At 47.2% G+C, this 17832-nt stretch overlaps 1 protein-coding gene across 1 annotated transcript in view; it reads right to left on the minus strand.

Moving 5' to 3' along the window:
* The window catches only part of rnf213b (ring finger protein 213b), a 29960-nt gene that overhangs the window by 11155 nt on the left and 973 nt on the right, over positions 1-17832 (minus strand). Inside the window, exons 3-39 of the mRNA XM_069723386.1 lie at positions 17124-17755; positions 16891-17046; positions 16501-16670; positions 16147-16430; positions 15816-16063; positions 15074-15280; positions 14776-14989; positions 14633-14688; positions 14386-14551; positions 14154-14303; positions 13840-13938; positions 13604-13735; positions 13324-13489; positions 13081-13248; positions 12832-12981; positions 12132-12760; positions 11580-11739; positions 11283-11500; positions 11055-11198; positions 10808-10960; positions 8874-10149; positions 8522-8706; positions 8270-8422; positions 4028-7807; positions 3786-3922; positions 3506-3604; positions 3292-3404; positions 3082-3195; positions 2829-2887; positions 2596-2752; positions 2308-2443; positions 2034-2222; positions 1650-1783; positions 1376-1551; positions 630-830; positions 345-532; positions 152-266 (exon numbers count right to left, since the gene is read on the minus strand). Coding sequence (XP_069579487.1) covers positions 152-266; positions 345-532; positions 630-830; positions 1376-1551; positions 1650-1783; positions 2034-2222; positions 2308-2443; positions 2596-2752; positions 2829-2887; positions 3082-3195; positions 3292-3404; positions 3506-3604; positions 3786-3922; positions 4028-7807; positions 8270-8422; positions 8522-8706; positions 8874-10149; positions 10808-10960; positions 11055-11198; positions 11283-11500; positions 11580-11739; positions 12132-12760; positions 12832-12981; positions 13081-13248; positions 13324-13489; positions 13604-13735; positions 13840-13938; positions 14154-14303; positions 14386-14551; positions 14633-14688; positions 14776-14989; positions 15074-15280; positions 15816-16063; positions 16147-16430; positions 16501-16670; positions 16891-17046; positions 17124-17755 — 11514 coding nt within the window. The remainder of the gene's footprint in view (positions 1-151; positions 267-344; positions 533-629; positions 831-1375; positions 1552-1649; positions 1784-2033; positions 2223-2307; positions 2444-2595; positions 2753-2828; positions 2888-3081; positions 3196-3291; positions 3405-3505; positions 3605-3785; positions 3923-4027; positions 7808-8269; positions 8423-8521; positions 8707-8873; positions 10150-10807; positions 10961-11054; positions 11199-11282; positions 11501-11579; positions 11740-12131; positions 12761-12831; positions 12982-13080; positions 13249-13323; positions 13490-13603; positions 13736-13839; positions 13939-14153; positions 14304-14385; positions 14552-14632; positions 14689-14775; positions 14990-15073; positions 15281-15815; positions 16064-16146; positions 16431-16500; positions 16671-16890; positions 17047-17123; positions 17756-17832) is intronic.

Consider the following 17832-nt stretch of genomic DNA (forward strand, 5'->3'; position numbering starts at 1 on the left):
AGTTTGTTTTGATTTATTTCATTTATTTCCTCCTCTTTCTCAGGGTATTTATTTCATTTTTTTTATGCATATTGTTTCCACTGTGTCCTCAGCTAGGACAGAACATAAACGTCAAGCCTCAGCTGCTTCATGAAGAAAAAAACTGACGTACCTTCAGGAGAAGTTTGCAGTGTTTGAGAGCCTTCAACCTCGAGTCATCCTGTTTCACCTTCAAAACGACGTGTTGGATGAAAGACGCAACGATCAGCATCCCGTGCCACAAGGACCTGAAAGAGCAGACGAGATCTTAAACAAACTCAAACAAATACAGAAAACTTTTTTTTTTTTTACATTTTACCACTCACTTGATGGAGTCGAGATGCTGCAGACAGCCGGGGCTGCAGAGGGCGCTGTACTTCAGACCGAACGCTCTGTCCAGACACGGCTGCAGTAACTCCACTCGGCTCATAAAGGACTGGCACTCGTGGAGGGAAGTCACGGTGAGAAGTTTGGTCTGCTCGACACAGATACCGAGAGCCAGGATGTCCTCCACCTGCCAGAAATAACATCTTAAAGCTTCCACACCCCTTCAACAAATAAAAGACACTTTTTTTTTTTAAGACTTCTTCTGGTGATGTGGTTATTCTCACCATGTCTTGCGGCTCCCTCTTTGTCCCCTGAGAGACATCGATGGCGAGCTGAGGCTGCAGCAGAAAGATGTGGCAGAGGGTGTCCAGTCTGGGTGCAAAGTGTTTGGCAGCTGCCGTTATAGAAGCAGGAGAGAGGTCAGCGACGCTGCCCGCGGACTCCTGAAGCTCCGACACGCCGCCCAGCACGGCCCGGCTCAACACCTGCATACCAACGTATACAACAACCATGTAAATATGCCACCGTTACAACCTTGTTTCCCAAAAAAAAGTTGGGACCTGGTGTTAAATGTTAAATAAAAACAGAATATGAGGATTTGCAATTGTGAAACTGCTTTGTGAAAAGTATATGTTCATTTTAATTTTGATACTAGCAATACGTTTCAAAAAAGTTGAAACGTTGACACGTTTATCGCTGTGTTGCATCACCTCTTCTTTTAACAACACACTGTAAACATTTGGGAACTGAGGAGACCAGTTGTTGAGAGTTTTAAAAGTGAAATGTCCCATTCTTGCCTGATGTAGGATTTCAGCAGCTCAACAGTTTGGGGTCTCCTTTGTCGTGTCTTTTGTTTGTGGATGCAACGACAAACTGTGTTCACAGGCAATGGTTTTTCTGAAGTGTTCCTGAGCCCATGCAGTGATTTCCACTCCAGAATCATGTCTGTTTTTATTGCACTGCCACCTGAGGGAACTCAGGTTCACCCAAAATATATTCCACCTACACGTGTGACTCATAGTGCTCATACCTTAAGCTCATCCTTTGACTTGATCTTCAAAGAAAGTAGCAGAAAGTCTTGCAGGTATCGGTGGCTGTACTCCGACCGCTCGGCCTCCGAGAGCTTCAGGAGGTGAGCGCCCAGGCTGCTGTTGTTGAAGGTGCTCACGAATTGGAGGATCCTCTCTGTGCCGTCCTCGTTTGTCACTGAAGAACAGTAAAAACAATTTTTAAATCCATTTTAAAGTCCCCGCACACACTTCATGATCTGTTCGTCTTGTTTGTTTACACGTTGAGTTATTAACCTGGCATGAATTCAGACTCCTCCCACAGGCTGCCCAGGTGCATTGTGATGAGCCAGCTGAACGGGGCGGAGCAGCGCTGCTCTTCACCATCCAACAGGAAGTAGTGCTGCACGAGCACCTCCTGGTCGGACTCACTGGAGAAAAGTTATATTTTTGTTGATCAGATTTACTGAATTACATCAGAGAGCCTAAACCGTGTGACCACTTGAAGATGAAATGAATAATGGAGCATGTGAAGGTCTGTTTTTGTCTGCAACATGTTGGATGTGGGAGAATTGGCATGTGTAAAGACCTGAGCAACTTTGACTAAAGCCAAATTGATAATCCAACCGACAGCATACGTAATGTTTTGGCTCATCGGTGTGTATAGAAGACCTGCAGTACCTCTGGTTTTGGAGAGGCGTCAGGGGTAAAATCTGCGAGTCTGCCAGGACGTCCAACCACAGCTGAATCAGGCCCTGGCCGAGTCCGTCGTCGGTGAGGAGGTCCAGATTCCCGTAGCGGTCCATCACCTCCAGCATGTTGGCCAAGATCGGCGTCACGGTGGACTGAAGACAGCGCCACAGGGTGTATCTTCAACACAAACACAAGACAGCCAAGTTGATTTAGTATTTTATGTACTTTTAGAGGGCGTCCTTTGTAATAGATGGATTTTTACCTCAGGGTGCCTCCCTCCTGCAGAGCCTGGCGTTTTTTGGCTTCGATGCTCACCCACTCTTTCGGAGCGCCCATCATTTCTTCTCTCTGTGCCAAAGCTTCGGCCAGTCGACTCAGCAGCACCTTCTCAAAGGCAGCTTTGATAAAGGTGGAGATTTATCAGAAACACGTAGGAGTGGTATTGACTGACAAACCTCACAGAACTCTGCAGATGTATTCGGATCATTTTGTGCTTTTTGTGGTAAAAGTTCATGAAATACATTAACTGAAATAAGCACTGGATGTTTACCTCCGACGTGCTGTTGACCAGCTCCCAGGAGAGTGAGGAGGACGTGGACCCGCTGCATGCTCCTGGATGTCACGGCGTCGGGGTCCCTCAGCAGACTCACTGCCTTTTGGATGCATGACTTCACTAAAGACAAGCTGTGGAGGTGGGCTCTGTCCGCCTGTACACAATTATGTTGGTCATTTTTTATTTTACTGAAGTTTGTTTTACATCACCACGTGTAATTGTAAACTCACACTTCTGTCTTCTTTAGAGTTTCTTTTTCTCCTCACTGTTTCTCTGTCTTTGTGGTTTCCTGTTGGAAATCAAGAATATTGTTTATTTTATGGTATTACAGCCTAGACTGCCTTAAAAAGACCAAATATAACACCACTTATTATATTATATTATATTATATTATATTATATTATATTATATTATATTATATTATATTATGTTATATTATATTATAACACCACTGTTCATGCCCAGAGGTTGAACAGTTTCTACCTGACAGTGCGGGTTTGAGGAGGCTGCTGATGAGAGTTCCACAGAAAACCAGCAGGTTCAGGCTCATGTCGTCTGAATCCCTCAGGTCGTCAATATGAACCGAGTGCCAGATTCCTTCAATGCAAAACACAAAACATGGTTTTAATATATGAATGGGTAATAAAGTAACTAACTGTATTGCATAATGATGGTACCCCACTTGGTCCTCACCTCCTTGGAAACCAATGTACTGGGACTGACTTGGGATCCTAGAAACCTTCACAATGAAAATCACCCAACAGGTCTGGTCCACCAGAGACATCAGATAATTCATGGTGCAATACCTGTTGGCACATAAACCCATGAACACATCCAAAATGCCTATAATGTAAATCTTTGCATGAATAAAATCCAACGTGTTCAGGAGCTTGACATTGAGCCCTACTTCGCTGACGCTATGAGCTCGTCACTGCAGTGGGATTCCTCGAGATCCATCTGGATCAGCAGAATGTGAAGAGAGCGGCCAGCATCTTGGAGGAAGCTCCTGATAAAGATGAACGAGCGAGATTGAATCTCAAATACGTGTTGTTGTTTTTTTCAAACACTGCTGCAAACCTACATAGAAACACGTCTACTGTATAAGGAAGATTACGGTGTGTTTCTTCCTCATCAGCAGAAGATTAAAAGACAAAATAATAAAAGTTAAAAATAACACGAGATAATACCGTATTTTATTGCAGAAGGAGACTTCAGTGTCAAACTGGTGGAGCGACAGCAGGAGGATCCTGTCCTTATCCAGTCCGAGAGCTTTGGCTACAACCCTGACATCCAATCTGGTTAACAAGCTGGAGAATGTAGTGATCTATGCAAAAAAACAAAAAAAACACAGCAGACAGTCAACAGTTAGTAAAAACAGCAAAGGACTGATGAAATCTAAACTGGAGTTTTTTTTTTTTTTTTGCCTTACCTCCAAAAACCTGCTGGACGCCCGATGCTTGTCCAGGAAGTCTTCCAGGAAATCTCGGAGTGAGTGGTGATGCTGTTGCTGGAAGTACAACATCTGGAGTTTCTCCTTCTCCTGATTTGCTAAATCTGAATACTTGAGTCGCACCACAGCGTCAGGGGTGGCGCAGTTCAACAGGAGACATTTGGCTAAATCCAAGACTTCTTCCTCCTCGTTTTCTCTAGCAGACCCAACGTCGTTTTCTGTCTCCAGCATCTCTTCATTTTCTGTCATCGCTTCGGATTCATCATCATTCATTTCCACCACTTCAATTTCTTGATCTTCTACAGCAACCTCGGTGTCCATGACATCACTCATCTGATCGTCCTCCATCTCAGTCACTTCTTTCTCTCTGTTGGACTCAAGTGATTTCTTTAGTTCGCCCTTCTGATTCTGTCTCACTGGACTGTCTCCAACTCTTTGCGCTCTCTTTTCTAGCGCTTGCAACAGAGCGCTGGCGCAGGCGTCGCCATGGAAGCCAACGAAAATGTCCGACAGCTTGAAATCCCGCGTGGCTTCGCCCGACAACTCGTCCACCCACTCCTTCAGTTTGTGGAGAACCTTGTGTTGCCAGGTTTCCAGAACGGTGCTCCGATCCACTCTGTGTTTTTCCAGCCTGTTGATGAGGGGCACGGGGAAGTGCTCGTAGACCTTCTTCTGGTCCTCGACCACCACCAGTCTGAAGTTTGTGTGAACGCGGCATTTGACTCTGTGGGAGCCGAGACCCAGGTCAACGTACTGCTGCCCACTGAGGTAAACGTAGTACTGGTTCAAGGCATCGTACAGGCTTTCGTAAAGATTTTGCATGTTGAGGAGGACGACAGTGCGTCCGGTCTCCATACATGTTTTCACCCGGTTCACGTTGCGGCAGATCTGGGCGTACTCCTGATCCTTTGGGAATCCCGACCCGAAGATGATTTCAGGTGGTGGACAGTCTCCATTGGCAAAGACTTGTTGCTGAAGGATATGAAGAGCCGCATTGTTGGTGGTCAGTAAAAGGAGGTACCGGCACTCCTCGTTGGTGCCGTGGTCGAGATTCTTCTTCACCATTTGCAAGGTGCTCGGTCTGGGAATTTCTGTAAGGTCTTGGAGAACCTCTTGGAAAAATACAACAGGGTCAAAACCCTCTGGCTGTCCACTGAAGTTACGCAAGATGCCCTCGACCAGCTGCTCACCGTCTGGCTCTTGTTGTGTACATTTGACTACAGCGAAGAGCATTTTGACGAGGCTATAATAGTCCCTCAGACCAAAGAACTGATTCTTTGAGGTCTCGTTGCAGATGTTCAAGAAGGCCTTCGCCAAAGACGGGAACAGGTGTTTGATTTTCAGGAGAATTTGGTTGGAAGATGAACAAATTCCTTTGGCAGTTTCCACGAGTTCATCCTCACTCGGATCCCATCTGGACACAAATATCCCTCTGTTCATCTTTGCTGGGTCAAGAGCCCAGTTGGAGATGCCAACAAAGCCGACCTTCATGTGCGGATCTGGCTTGTCGTTGTCAATGCAACCGTCCTCCAAGAGAGGGTGAAGGGTCTTCAGTGGCATCTGAGGAGAGTCCTCTGCTAGTCCTATTTCATCAAGCACCACCACTGACACATACTCATCCATGTTTTTGTCCTTTTGGAAACGGGCACAGTTCCTGAATGTCCCGATGATGCCCTCAGGACTTGAGTGAGGGCTGCACTGGAAGGACACCATATGAACCTGCTTGAGTTTCTTGAACAGTTCGCAGTGGGAGTTCTGGCCCTGCATGGCGTCAGCAACCACGGTTTTAGCGAGCGACTTCGAGCTGCCTGGCTTACCGACCAGAAAGAGCGGAATCCGGAGCTCTACGCAAACCACCATGAGAAACACATTCTCTTTGAGTGCCACGTTTTTGGCGATGGTCTCCCTTGTCTGTATGTTCTGAAGGAAGAAGTTTTGACAGGATGAAATCTCTTCCTGCAATGCAGCTGGAGAGCAGAGAGGGCTTGGAAAGTACACACAAATTTCAGCCAGGTACTTCTCTTTGGCTACCAGAGATGGGTAGTAGCAGACTCCGACAGCAAGGATCAAGCACTTCAGTGTTTTATAATTCTCATTGAGAAAAGGGTTGCTGTCGAAAAGGAATTCGCTGTGCTGGTAAAACCAAACTAGTACTTTCATAGACCTCTCCACATCTCTGAGACTCACAAAACTGCACTCGTTTTTCCAACTCCGCATATATTTCTGGGAAGCCGCCAGCACGTTTGAAATTATGTCCTTGCAGGCCGCTGGCAAACGATGGTCGGCCATTTTCTTCCAGACAATCTGCTTGATGTAGGAAAGCTCAGTTGAATCGCTCAACTGACCAAAATCCCAAACCAAAGACACCATGCTCGGAGGCAGCGGGTGAACTCTGTACACCAGCTGCCTCAGGGGGACTTTGCCGAGGCGGTCTTCGGTTTCGTTTGCTTTCACTCTGTATCCGAGTCCGGCACGTTCCAGACGTTCCACCATTTCAGGTGAGTGCTTCCTGTAGGGATTGCAGGCAGCAATTATTTTCAAGCCGCTGTCCGCCTTCAGAGGTTCCCCTTTCACTGTTTGGTCACACAGGATTTCCTTGATGGCGAAAATGGCCTCTGTGGTGTTGGCTTCGTCAAAGAATAAAATGGTGTCCAGCTTGTGGGTTCTGCGGTTCTTGTGCGCCAGCACCTCGGCCTCCCGCACCTTTCGATAGATCATCTCCGCTGTGGTTCCGCCGTGCACCTTCACGAGCACCATGTTCTCCGCTGCCATTTCCTCCCTCTGCAGGGTGCAAAGGAAACGGACCAGTCGGGTTTTTCCACAGCCGGTCTCTCCCATGATGACGACTGGAATTCCACACCGGAATCTCATGTGTATCGCCAACATCTTCATCACGTTGTCAGCGGTGAGCTCGTATGTCGGGTCAGGATCAAATCCGCTGTCCGTTATTCCTCTCTTTGCTCCAACAACGCACGAGATCCTTTTGATTTTGTCCGGCCGGGGCAACTGGTCAAAGTCCTCGGTGAGAGAAATCCTTTGCCGTTGCAAACCTTGAAAAAGCTCTTGCGACATCACCTGCCGTATCAGGACCTCCTTGCTGTGAGGATCAACTGCATTGAGCGTGTTCTGCCTCCGACATACCTGCACGTTAAAACCGAGGAAGGACATCGAGAAATGGTCCGCGTTAAAGAAAATGTACGGATGGGACTCGTTTTCCCAGCGCTTACGAATGGTCAGGCGGGTGAGGAGGTCATCTTGCACACTGTTTTGGATGTGCAGCGCGGGACTTTCATCCGATGTGTTCAGAGAAGGCGAGGCGAAATCTCTTGCCATGAGAATCATGAACTTCACAATGAAGCCCTTGAAACCGGGCAGCTGATCGGCGAGAAAATCCGGATCACAGAAAACCGAGTTCTCACAGTCTTTCAGCTGCACGTTGAGGAACCAGGAGAAGTTCTTGAGCTCACCCCAAGACGGGTCTTCCATACCACAGTGGGCCAGGAGGAGATCGAGACAATCGCTGGGATCCCCGGCTGTGCATCTTTCCCGGTAATTGAAACGGTCCAGATTCAGATTCTGGCTGAAGAGCTTTAGGTATTGATACGGTCTCTGAATCCCCTCACTGCAAAACTCCTGCTGATCCATGAGCGGATCAAAGGTCTTCTTCCCCGGTTCCCTTCGACGGGCCAACGACTGCCTCACCTCTCTCGGACGTCGACAATGAATGGTGGGCAGGGTGTCTAGAAGTCCAAGCCTCACCTGTGGCAGGAAATTAAACCCATTAAAAGATAATTTATTTAATCAACTGCTGAAGGGGCAAAACCCCTTTCATTTCAAAACTCGCTATAACAGCAGAGGACACTGTTTTTAAAAAAAACAATTTGGTTGCAAATTAGGATAAATTTAATGCATTTAAATCACATGTATGAGACTCCAAGAGAAACGGGTATAGATTATGGAAAATAAAGTAACTTTTAATATTTGTCAAGGAATGTTTGTCTGCTTGTAATTTGGTTTGGCATTTGTTTACCACCCAGAAATTGTGTCCTCTTATTTCCAGACGCTACTCGTGAAAATACAAGATTATTCTGTTGTTGAAAGCCAAAACTTCACAGAGTTAAAAAGTTACAAGTTTATAGTGTTGTTTATACACGCAACATGACATTTTAAAACTACATTTTCAGACAGTTTACAGAAGTTAGGATCTGAAGACATTTCTACCTCTTTTGGCTGGTTTTGAGGGGATGTGTTTGTTTTCAGGACCTCCACAGTGATCAGGTGAGCCACGTTCCTTCTCCACAGCATGCCATAGCTGTCGCTCAAACAGCCCAGAACTAACAGATGGAAGAGGAGCTCCTCCAGACCTGAGCGAACCTGACGGGGGGGTAACACATGTTAAAACAGAAGGCGGATCCTCGAGTACGACCGACAGCTGAACGAGGTCTCTGCAGGTATAAACGCTTGCATACTTACTCCAGCGGTGTCGATGTGCAGGAGAACAGGATCCTGCTCTCTCAGAGGTGACAGTTTCTCTGACAGACTTTTAATCAAAGCGTCTACGTTAACACGTGGTTCAATCAGTCGGATCCTGATGTGTTTTACTCTGGGAGATGTTTTCTGGAACTTCTCAAATAAACGATCCACGTAAAGTGATTTCCCTAATAATGGAAAAACACTATTTTAGATCACACTTTTTGATACGACTACCAGGAGGAGCCAAAGGTATCGTTGCTAAGTTCAACAAAACCAAATACAGCTTCTACATCAATGAACAAATTCTATATAAGCATTTTCATAACGGGATGCCAGTTAGGGTTATGCTTACCGACTGCAGGGCGTAGAGATGACACCATCCAGACTGAGAGCTGATCAGGAGACACCATGGCGACAGGGTTTTGCAGGTTTTGTTGCGTGAAGTGGTAATGCAGGTATTTCCGAGCCCTCTCTGCTGTCAGACTCATGCCGGCCTGAACTTTATCGTTGCTGAAGAAGGAGGGCACGTATCTGTGCTGGTGACCAACCGGACTGACGATGATCAGTCGATAACTCGGGCCGGCACTTCTCTCGAGACACTCGAAGAGCTCCCCGAGGGCCACGCTGACGTCATAACCCAGCAGCCCTGTATTGACCAGAGAGTATATCTTCTGGCAGGTCTGTCCGGAGCCGAGAGCTCGGCGGAGGAAGATCTCCACCTCCTCTTCTGTGGTTTCCTCTCTGCAGACTAACACCTCATCGGCGGACGGTAGAGGCTGCTCGGGACTCTCCACGTAAAAAGCCAGGATGGTGGTGAAAACCTCCGCTGTAGGACAAACTACAAGGTTGGGCTTTCCCTCCTGGAAAACCAGTGGAAGGATTCGGATCAGGTGCTGCTGATTCATTTCAGAGAGGCAGGAGAGGAAGTGGGCCAGAGTTGAGATGTCCAAGGACTCCCTGAGGAACTGCGGCATGTCTTCTTTAAATCGTCTCCAGAGGTTCTCAAGACTGTCCTCCTCAGAGGGATCGACATCGCACCTCATGACAACATCGTCTTCATCCTCAGAGGAAAACTCCATCAAATCATGAGCCTCTTCCGAATCCTCTTCGGTGTGAGTGAAGTCCATAGAGGATTCGTAGTAGCGATCCTCATCGTCAGACTCGACATCGTCCGGTTCGTCTTGCTTCAAGGTCAAACTTTCTGCACGAGTGTAAGCGACTCTGACGTCAGCGAGTGTGCACTGAGGCTTCACGGGGAAAAGTAAATGCCATAACTGTGGAGGAACCGGCGCCTGCCGTTGACACACTTTGTGAATCCAGTGGCACAAATAAACCATCTGCTCCGAGGTGTAGTGGTTCAGCAAGCTGAAGCCGGAGCGCATCTCGCCAATGAAGGAGCGCCACTCCGCCTGGCAGCCATCCATGGATTGAGCCAGATGCTGCAGCTGCTCCGTCACCTCGCCGTAGTACGTCATCTCTTTACCACTCAGGGACAGGAAGGTGACTGTGATGCATGGCTGCTGCTGCGGGCAGCACCGGACCTCGGCGTGCCACTCCCTGAACAGCATGTTGCCGGACGTTTGCATCTGGAGAAGGATGGCGCCCAATCTCTGAACTCCCTCAAAAACCTGCAGAGACATGAGTGTGGAAGTGTATACCGTTAATCTCAATGTAGACCTCACACACTGGGTTTAAAACTGAAGTCTTCTACTGTCTTTATTGACTCCTTCCATGTTTTATTCTTAAATTCATCATTTCATCCATAATTACTGTAGGAAACATAGAAGGAGTCAATAACGTGACTTTTCTTGCTGCTTGACTACTTTTGAGGTCTTCGGCTCTCTGGTGTCTAAAACAATCAATATCTGCAGATTGGATATACCGTCATTTTATATCTGCTTGGCTGAGTGTAGTTAGACGGATAAAACAGGCACGTTGAATTCTATTCTGTTCAATCCAAGCAGCAACCAGCGGCCTCAAACATACAGATTTTTGAGGCCTAATATCTAATTAATGACGGGATTATTTTCAGATGGACCAATAAGAAGGAGGCAATTTAACGAATGACACCATATTGAGTTTTTTGTAGCCAGCCCCTAGCGGCCCTCGGTGGTACTGCAGTTCTGCATTGGCGTCACTTTTCAGACTACGTCCTTTTTTATATACACTCTCAGGCAGAAGTACTTTAGCTTAAGTTTGAGACCTTTACCAAATAGTTCCCTTCTCTTTGATGGTTTTATGTATTATCTTTTTCACTAGTTAATGAACGTAGCAAACGTCACCGACCTCCGTGAACCTGTTGACCTGCTCTCTGCCGTGCTCTCCTTTGGACGACATGAGCATCAGTTTGTTTTGCAGCTCCAGCAGGTCATCAAGCTTGTAGCTCTTCTGATCTCGGCCCCTTTTCACAGTGACCTGCACCATGTTCTGTACACATCTCTGCAAACAGATCAAAAAAGACAGTAAATGGCTCATAAATGCCTTGAATCCTTTCAGTTAGCGACGCCCTGTTATCTTCTGTTTGAACACTCACCCTCTCTGTGTTTTCATCGGACCATCCTATGTGATAAACTCCGTCAGCGTTAATAGCAGAAGCCAAGGAGAGCGAGGACTGCTCCACCGAGCCGTGAGTCTCCTTCAGGGCCTTCAGCCAGCTCAGCAATCGAGTGGACTCTCTCTGAAAAAAATAAAAAATAAAACCAGCAGCATCAGCGTCACGTTGCCACGGCAGCCAGACGTACAAGGGAGGAGATGCGAGTACCAGTTTGTCCGGGAGTTTCTCGTCACGGCTCTGGGTGTCCCACACCTGCCGAGCGCACGTCATGAACTTCTCAAAGCCGTCTTGAGGACGGAGGGAGTAGAGCAGCGGGGCGTAGCCCATCGCCGCGTCGTGGAAGCAGGCCACCTGGTCGATCTCCGCGTCGTTCTCTCCGGCAGATATGGAAGCCAGGTCCACGTACACCTTCACGTCACTCATATCTGTCGACAGGACGGAGAAGTGAGCAGCCCGGCATCTTCTGCAAAACTTTTAAAACCACTTAAATCAAGGCTTGATTACTTTTAAGGTTCTCTTTGACCCAGCGGACGAGTGTCTGGCTCGCGAGGAACTCTTCCAGACAGGCGGTTTGCTGCTTGGTGACGGTGGAGAGCTGCTGTCGGGCGCGAAACAGGTCGTCACTGAGAGACCCCAGAGTCCTCTGTTTAAAGCTGTCTTCCCCCTGTTAAGTATGAAAAAATATACTTTTTAAAAACAAAAATTACAAGTCTGCCTCCTGGTTACATTGCCTTCCACACACAAACGCTAAACTTATGGTTTGAGTCTGTCTTCTTTCAATCTTCCCAAATAAAGGATAAACAGAACTTTTAAAATATTGTGTTTGCTTCAGCTAGAAAAACAAAAACAAACATTGTGCTTGTGTTTTAACTTACAAATGTCAATTTTAACCTTTTGATATTTATTTCTATTTTATATTCAAGTAAAAAGTTGTTTTATTTTTAACTGTTTTCTATAGTTAGTAATAGAAGTATAAGTCTAATTACCAATACAAATCACTTCAATCTTTTGTAAATCCTGCTATTTAAATCTAATGTCAGATTATTAGATTATTACCATCTGGTTGAGGGTGTTAATCTCTGAGAAGTTTCCTTTAAGCTTCATTTCCTCTGAGATTTTCAGCACTGCGTTGGCTGCAGCCGCCGCCTGGTGGAGCTGTCGGTACTCCTGGATCTGACCGAGTCTCAGCTCCACCCACTTCTCCGCCCGCAACCCTGCGGCCGAGGAGAGAATCTCCGACATCAGATTGAGCTCCTCCTTCATGAGCCTCCCGTCACCCTCGTCGCCAGAGTCCACCAGAACCTGCTCGAGCTGCTCGAAAGTGATGTTTGCATCTGCGACGCTGACGCCGAGCAGAGAGAACTCCGCCAGCAGAGGCTTCCAGATGATGTCGCAGATCTGCGTCAGGGTTACCGGGACAGGAGCCGAGGAGGGACGCATCGCCGACGCCGAGGACGCGGCCCGTTTCACCCAGGAGGACAGAATCAGGTTGCTGCGATGCAGTTTGTGCATCTCGCTGGCCATTTTCAGGACATTCATGCTGGCGTTGTACCAGAGGATCTGCGGAGGACCCGTCGTCTTCAGCTTCCCGTCGGCGTCGAAAGACTGAACGAGCAGCAACTGGTTCAGGCTCACGGTCTGGAGATCTGCACCGTGCTGCTGCTCCAGAGACGACATCTCAGGAACTGGTTTTATAAAGAACACGTCAGTGGAGGAAACAACAACATGACACAGAAAGTCCTTCAGCTCAACTCACCTGTGATGCTCTCTGTGACCTTTGCTATCATCTTCATCAGCGTGTCCATCTGTTGTTTCCGCTGCATGAAAGAGTTGAAATCCTTTTCTCTCTGAGACAAAACCGCCTCCGCGCTGACGGGAACCGTCACAGATCTGGGGTTTTTCTTGTCTGTTAAATGACACGATGAAGACATTATTAATAAATGCAGTTTTTGATGGAGTCATCAGGGGGTGTTCGTGGTGTTTTAAAGCTGCTGAGGGTTCGTACACTGCTGGTAAAGCTTCTTGAAATTCTCTTTATGCTTCAGGCAGGTCTGCAGGCGTCCCAGCGGCACGTCTCCTCCGATCAGAGACCCCACCAGAGACCCCACCGCCTCCACACAGCTGTGCACCACCTGACCCGCGGCATCATCCACCCGGATCGACCTCCAGTCACCTGGAACGAAACAGACAAACAATAAAAACAGATAACAGCGAGTAAATAACCGTAACGAATGAAGTAACGACGTACTGTTGGACAGCAGGTGGTTGATGGCCGACTGCGGATCGAGCAGCTGCACCACGACGTCGTCTCTGAAATGTGCCGCTGACTCGACGACGACGGCAGACACGACGTCGACAGGAAGATCTTTGACCTTCGAGCTGAGGCTTCGCATCAGATCCCCCTCCTTCCCGCTCTGCAAACGGCAATATCCTTTTTTTAATTTTCAACCATATTGTTGTGGGAAAAGTCGAGAAGAGAAACATTTTCAGCTTCAGACAGTGAGTACACGATGAATATGTTTCCGTACCTGGCAGATTGTTTTGATCGCAGAGTGGCAGAGTTCGTGGAAACAAGTCCGCACGACATCGTGGCTTCTCTTCATCACCGCCAGGGTCGACTCCAGGCAGCAGACCACAACTTTATCCTCCTCAGCTGCCTGCTGAGAGAAACCATGAGATGAACCGATGCTGTTCAGGGTTTGAACTCGACCTCCTGACGTCCCTGAAAACAGAACCAACATTTAACACTGATCGACATACAGACCTTGGAAATCCTCTTCTTCAGGTCTTTCTGCAGGCTCTCCCTCCAGCGGCGTGAAACCTCTTCATTAAAACACTCCACCTTCAGCAGCGCATCCCACATCTGGAAATTCAACACAGACGTCATTTCACTGATTCTGAGGATGTTTTTTTCAGATGAAGCACATTTTCTTACATTGTAGAACATTAAAAGCTCTTTGTGGAAACATTATTGGACATGTTTTGAATAATCTACAGCCAAATAATTAAGGAATTCATCCACCCAAAAAATAAGTAACAACTCATAAATAGTTTTACGTTGAAGTGTGTCTGCTGTACCTCAATTTCCTTCGGGTAGCTGAGTGTTTTAGATGCTGTCAGAAGAGGTTTTTGCAGCCGTTCGTCTCTCCAGTCACTGATTCGCTGCTGCACATCCAACAGTTCCTTCAACAGCTGCTGCTTTGAGGTCTCCGACTCGTCTTCTTTGGACTGTAACACAAGAAACGAAGACAATCAGTTGACATTGACGGTCCATATTGAAGCAGCTAAGACAGAATGAAAAGATCAGTACCTCCTTTCTGAGCTTTGCGTCCAGGATCTCCGCCAGTTTCAGCACCAGCTGGTAGGACAGGACGGCGGCCGGGTACCACGGGACAAGCTGCACGATGTTGCACATTCTCTTCGCCACGCTGACACTGCTCATGAAGGCCGGCCTGAGGTTTCCCGATTCAATCATTCTGCAGACACAGAGATGGAGTCACAGGAAGCACAAAAAAAAAACAAGAGGTCTCAGCGGAACATGTTTCCGATGTTGTTACCTGCTCTTCTGCTCGTCTACCTTCAGCAGGATGTGGGTCAAGGATTTTTTAACCTGCTGCACGTAGAAAGAACAAAGATTAACATACATTTGAAGATGTTATTTTGTGAGTTAAGATTGTGATTTTCTGATTTATTTCCCAACCTCCACGTTCTCCTGCACTCTGTTCTGATCCATCCTCTCTCCACATTTCCTCAGCCTGTACAGCAGACTCTGGATCAGGTGTTCTGCATGAATCCCCGTCAGGTCTGAATATTCAGGCAGATCCTGAAACGCCAGCAGAGACAACCAGCTCATCTGGAGCAGAGGCACCTCGTCGGTCGCTGATAAGTGTCTCTGGATCAGAGAGAGCATCCTCCTGTGATTCAAAAACAAACAAAAATACTTCCAGTGAATATGATCGTTTCAGGGAAAGAAAGAAAGTTTTGGGAGAGAGACTCACCGCCGTTTGTCAGAGTAGGACTGTACGCTCTCTCTGAAGCTGCTGAAAGAGATACCGTTCAGTCCGGACCAGTCCTCCTCCTCCACAGATGGACCCACTTTACCTGCGTCAGCTCCCGGCTGCCGGAGTCTGAAGAGCAGAGGAAGGAGCAGGACGAGCTCCGCCACCCTGACGTTGGCACAGTGGTTGATCAGACCCAACACAGTGCTGAGGGGAACAAACGGAGTCCTTCAACTGTCTTACAGTCACAAGTATGCACAAACTAATTCAAGGCCTCAACTTATTATTTAAAGGGCTTTCAACCCCTTTTTATAATGGTCTTCCTCTGGGGATAAATTTAGGTAAGTCAGCTAGAAATTGAATGGCAGGTCACCTGGATCCAGTTTCACGATAATCAATGAAGCCCATTAATGTTGGACATCATCCTTCATTTCCACTCTAATTCTACAAAAACATAAAACTTCTCTGCAAATATAACTAAGACAAAGTCATGGTGTTTTGGAAGTTAGTTAACAGCTGGCAATGCTTAGGTAACTTCTTTTTTTTTTTTTATTACAAATTTCTAGCAACAGTTATATACTACTAAGACATTTTTGAAGTGTTAATGGTGAACTGTTACTGTATATAAACAGCTGGTGCGATCCAACAGCAATCTTCATAGCGAAGGAAGACAGTGAGAAGCAAACCGGGTCAAGAATGACTTTCCACTCATGTTAAAGCTTAAAGCTGCTGGAAAACGTACTGCTGTGGATGTTCGAAAGAAGCTCGCAGCCCATCCAGGTTTTTCTGGTCCATCGCCGTCTCCGAGGACACCAGGACACACAGGTCAGCTAAGCCTCCAACTCCGAGGCTGATGGAGCACTTTCTGGTCACCATGAAAACAGACAGGCCCAGAACCAGAGGCCCGGCGTTCCTGCAGCCGCCCGGGAACTTCTCCTTCGGCTCTCCTCTTAAGATCTGAACCAGAGTCTCTGAAATCAGATCTGAAGCCTGTAAATAAAAAAATGAAGTAAACATTTGTTACTGGTGGGATACTGGAGGGAAAATGCTTTGACTCTTCTCACTGCACCGACCTTGACCACAGGAGGGTGTGAGTCGTCCAGGTACACCATCCTCACATGAGCAGAACCGAGGCTTCTCATGAAATAGAGCAAGTGGTCAGACAGGCTCTCGGTGCTCTGTTTATCGGATGGAGTCCATTTCTGGAAGATTCTGTTCAGCAGAGATGTGGCGGCGGCGTGCCAGGCGTCTGAGACCTCATCACCTTTGGATCTCCTCCCGACAAACATCTGAAGGCCAGTTCGGAATAAATTTTGCTCCTCATAACGACAGATGAAGCCTTCATAGAGGTGCAGCTCTGTGTGAAACAGGTTAGTGGTCAGTTCGTGAAAACAGGCAGGAACCACCGGTGGAGGGTTGATATTTACCTTTAACGTTTGGGTCCAGTGGAATTTCAACATGTCTTATGGCGCTTCCTGTGAGGTCTTTGTGTCGTTGGTTTACTCCATACCAATAAGTCAGCAATTTGCCTCTCGGCAAGTTGCTTTCTTCGATGGAGAGACTTGCTTCCACCAGATAGCCTCCCTGCTTTTGTCCACTAAAGATAAAATATTGAACTTTTAGTAAAACACTTCAGATTTTTACTGACTGCAAAGGAAATATTAAATATAAAGACTTCAACTACTTCCTCCCACAATTTAAATAGTGAGTTGTACAAATGTATACAGTTGTCGTCAATGGCTGTGATTATAGTCTGGAAACCCCTTCAAAAACTTTACATTTAAAGTGCAACTTGTACAAATATAATCAATACTCACACAAAATGTTTCTTTTCAAGGTTTAGATATCCTCCTTCATAACACAATGTCAGCGTGTCACACTCTTGGTTGAATCGAAACCTTTTGTCCAGCACAGCGTAGATGTGGAAGGTGAACGTGGGCGGAGCGGGTGGAGGTCTCACTGGGCTTCGATCACTGGAGAGAGAAAAACACTCGTTCAGATGTCAGGTTTGATCCTCGGTGTTTTATAGAGATGTTACTACCGGTCTCACCGTGCGCTCGGAGATGTTTTATCTGCCGTCCTGGAGGCTGCGGCGCTGGACCGTTTCTCACCTCCCTTCTCTCCAGACAGGGCTTTGGCGTAAGACTTCAGTTTAGCGTCTGTTCCTGCTGCATCGCCTGAGACTCCTGCGGAAGGAGTCTCCTCTTTGGGTTTCGACTCCTTCTCTGCGTTTTGGTCCTCGGCCGACGATGCTCCGTCTTTATCTGGATTTTCGGTCTCTGGGACGCGTCGGTCTTGTTTCAGCTGCGTCTCAGCAGCCGGTTGAGTCTCTTTCTCCTTTGCGTCGTCTTGAGAGTCCGTCTGCGACTCCTGATTCTTCTGATGAACAACCGGAGTCTGCGTGGACATATCTGTACCCATAGGTCTCTTCGTTTGAGTTTCAGCTTGCACCATCTTCACATCCGTCCGACATCGTTGTTCACTGTCGGTCTGCGGATCCACACTCGCGCCCTCCTCAGTTTGGCTGCTCGTCGTCTCGGCAGCTTCACTCTTGTCCGTTTCTGTGAGGACATCTGCGTCTCCTTTAACACGTGAGGTGTCCTTTCTTCCTCTTCTTCTTCTTCTTCGATTTCTGTTTTTACTCTTCTCTTTGTCTTGAACTTTCTTGCTGGGTTCTTCCTCCTGAAAAACACATTAACATAAACTGTCATGACAGCTGAAATGCTGCTGAGATGCCAGAGTGAACGTTGTTGTTATCA

Source organism: Brachyistius frenatus, unplaced genomic scaffold (genome assembly GCF_029030835.1).
Source record: "Brachyistius frenatus isolate BFR_SWC_R1_liver_20210118 unplaced genomic scaffold, ASM2903083v1 Contig_325, whole genome shotgun sequence".
In the NCBI taxonomy this organism is placed as follows: Eukaryota; Metazoa; Chordata; class Actinopteri; family Embiotocidae; genus Brachyistius; species Brachyistius frenatus.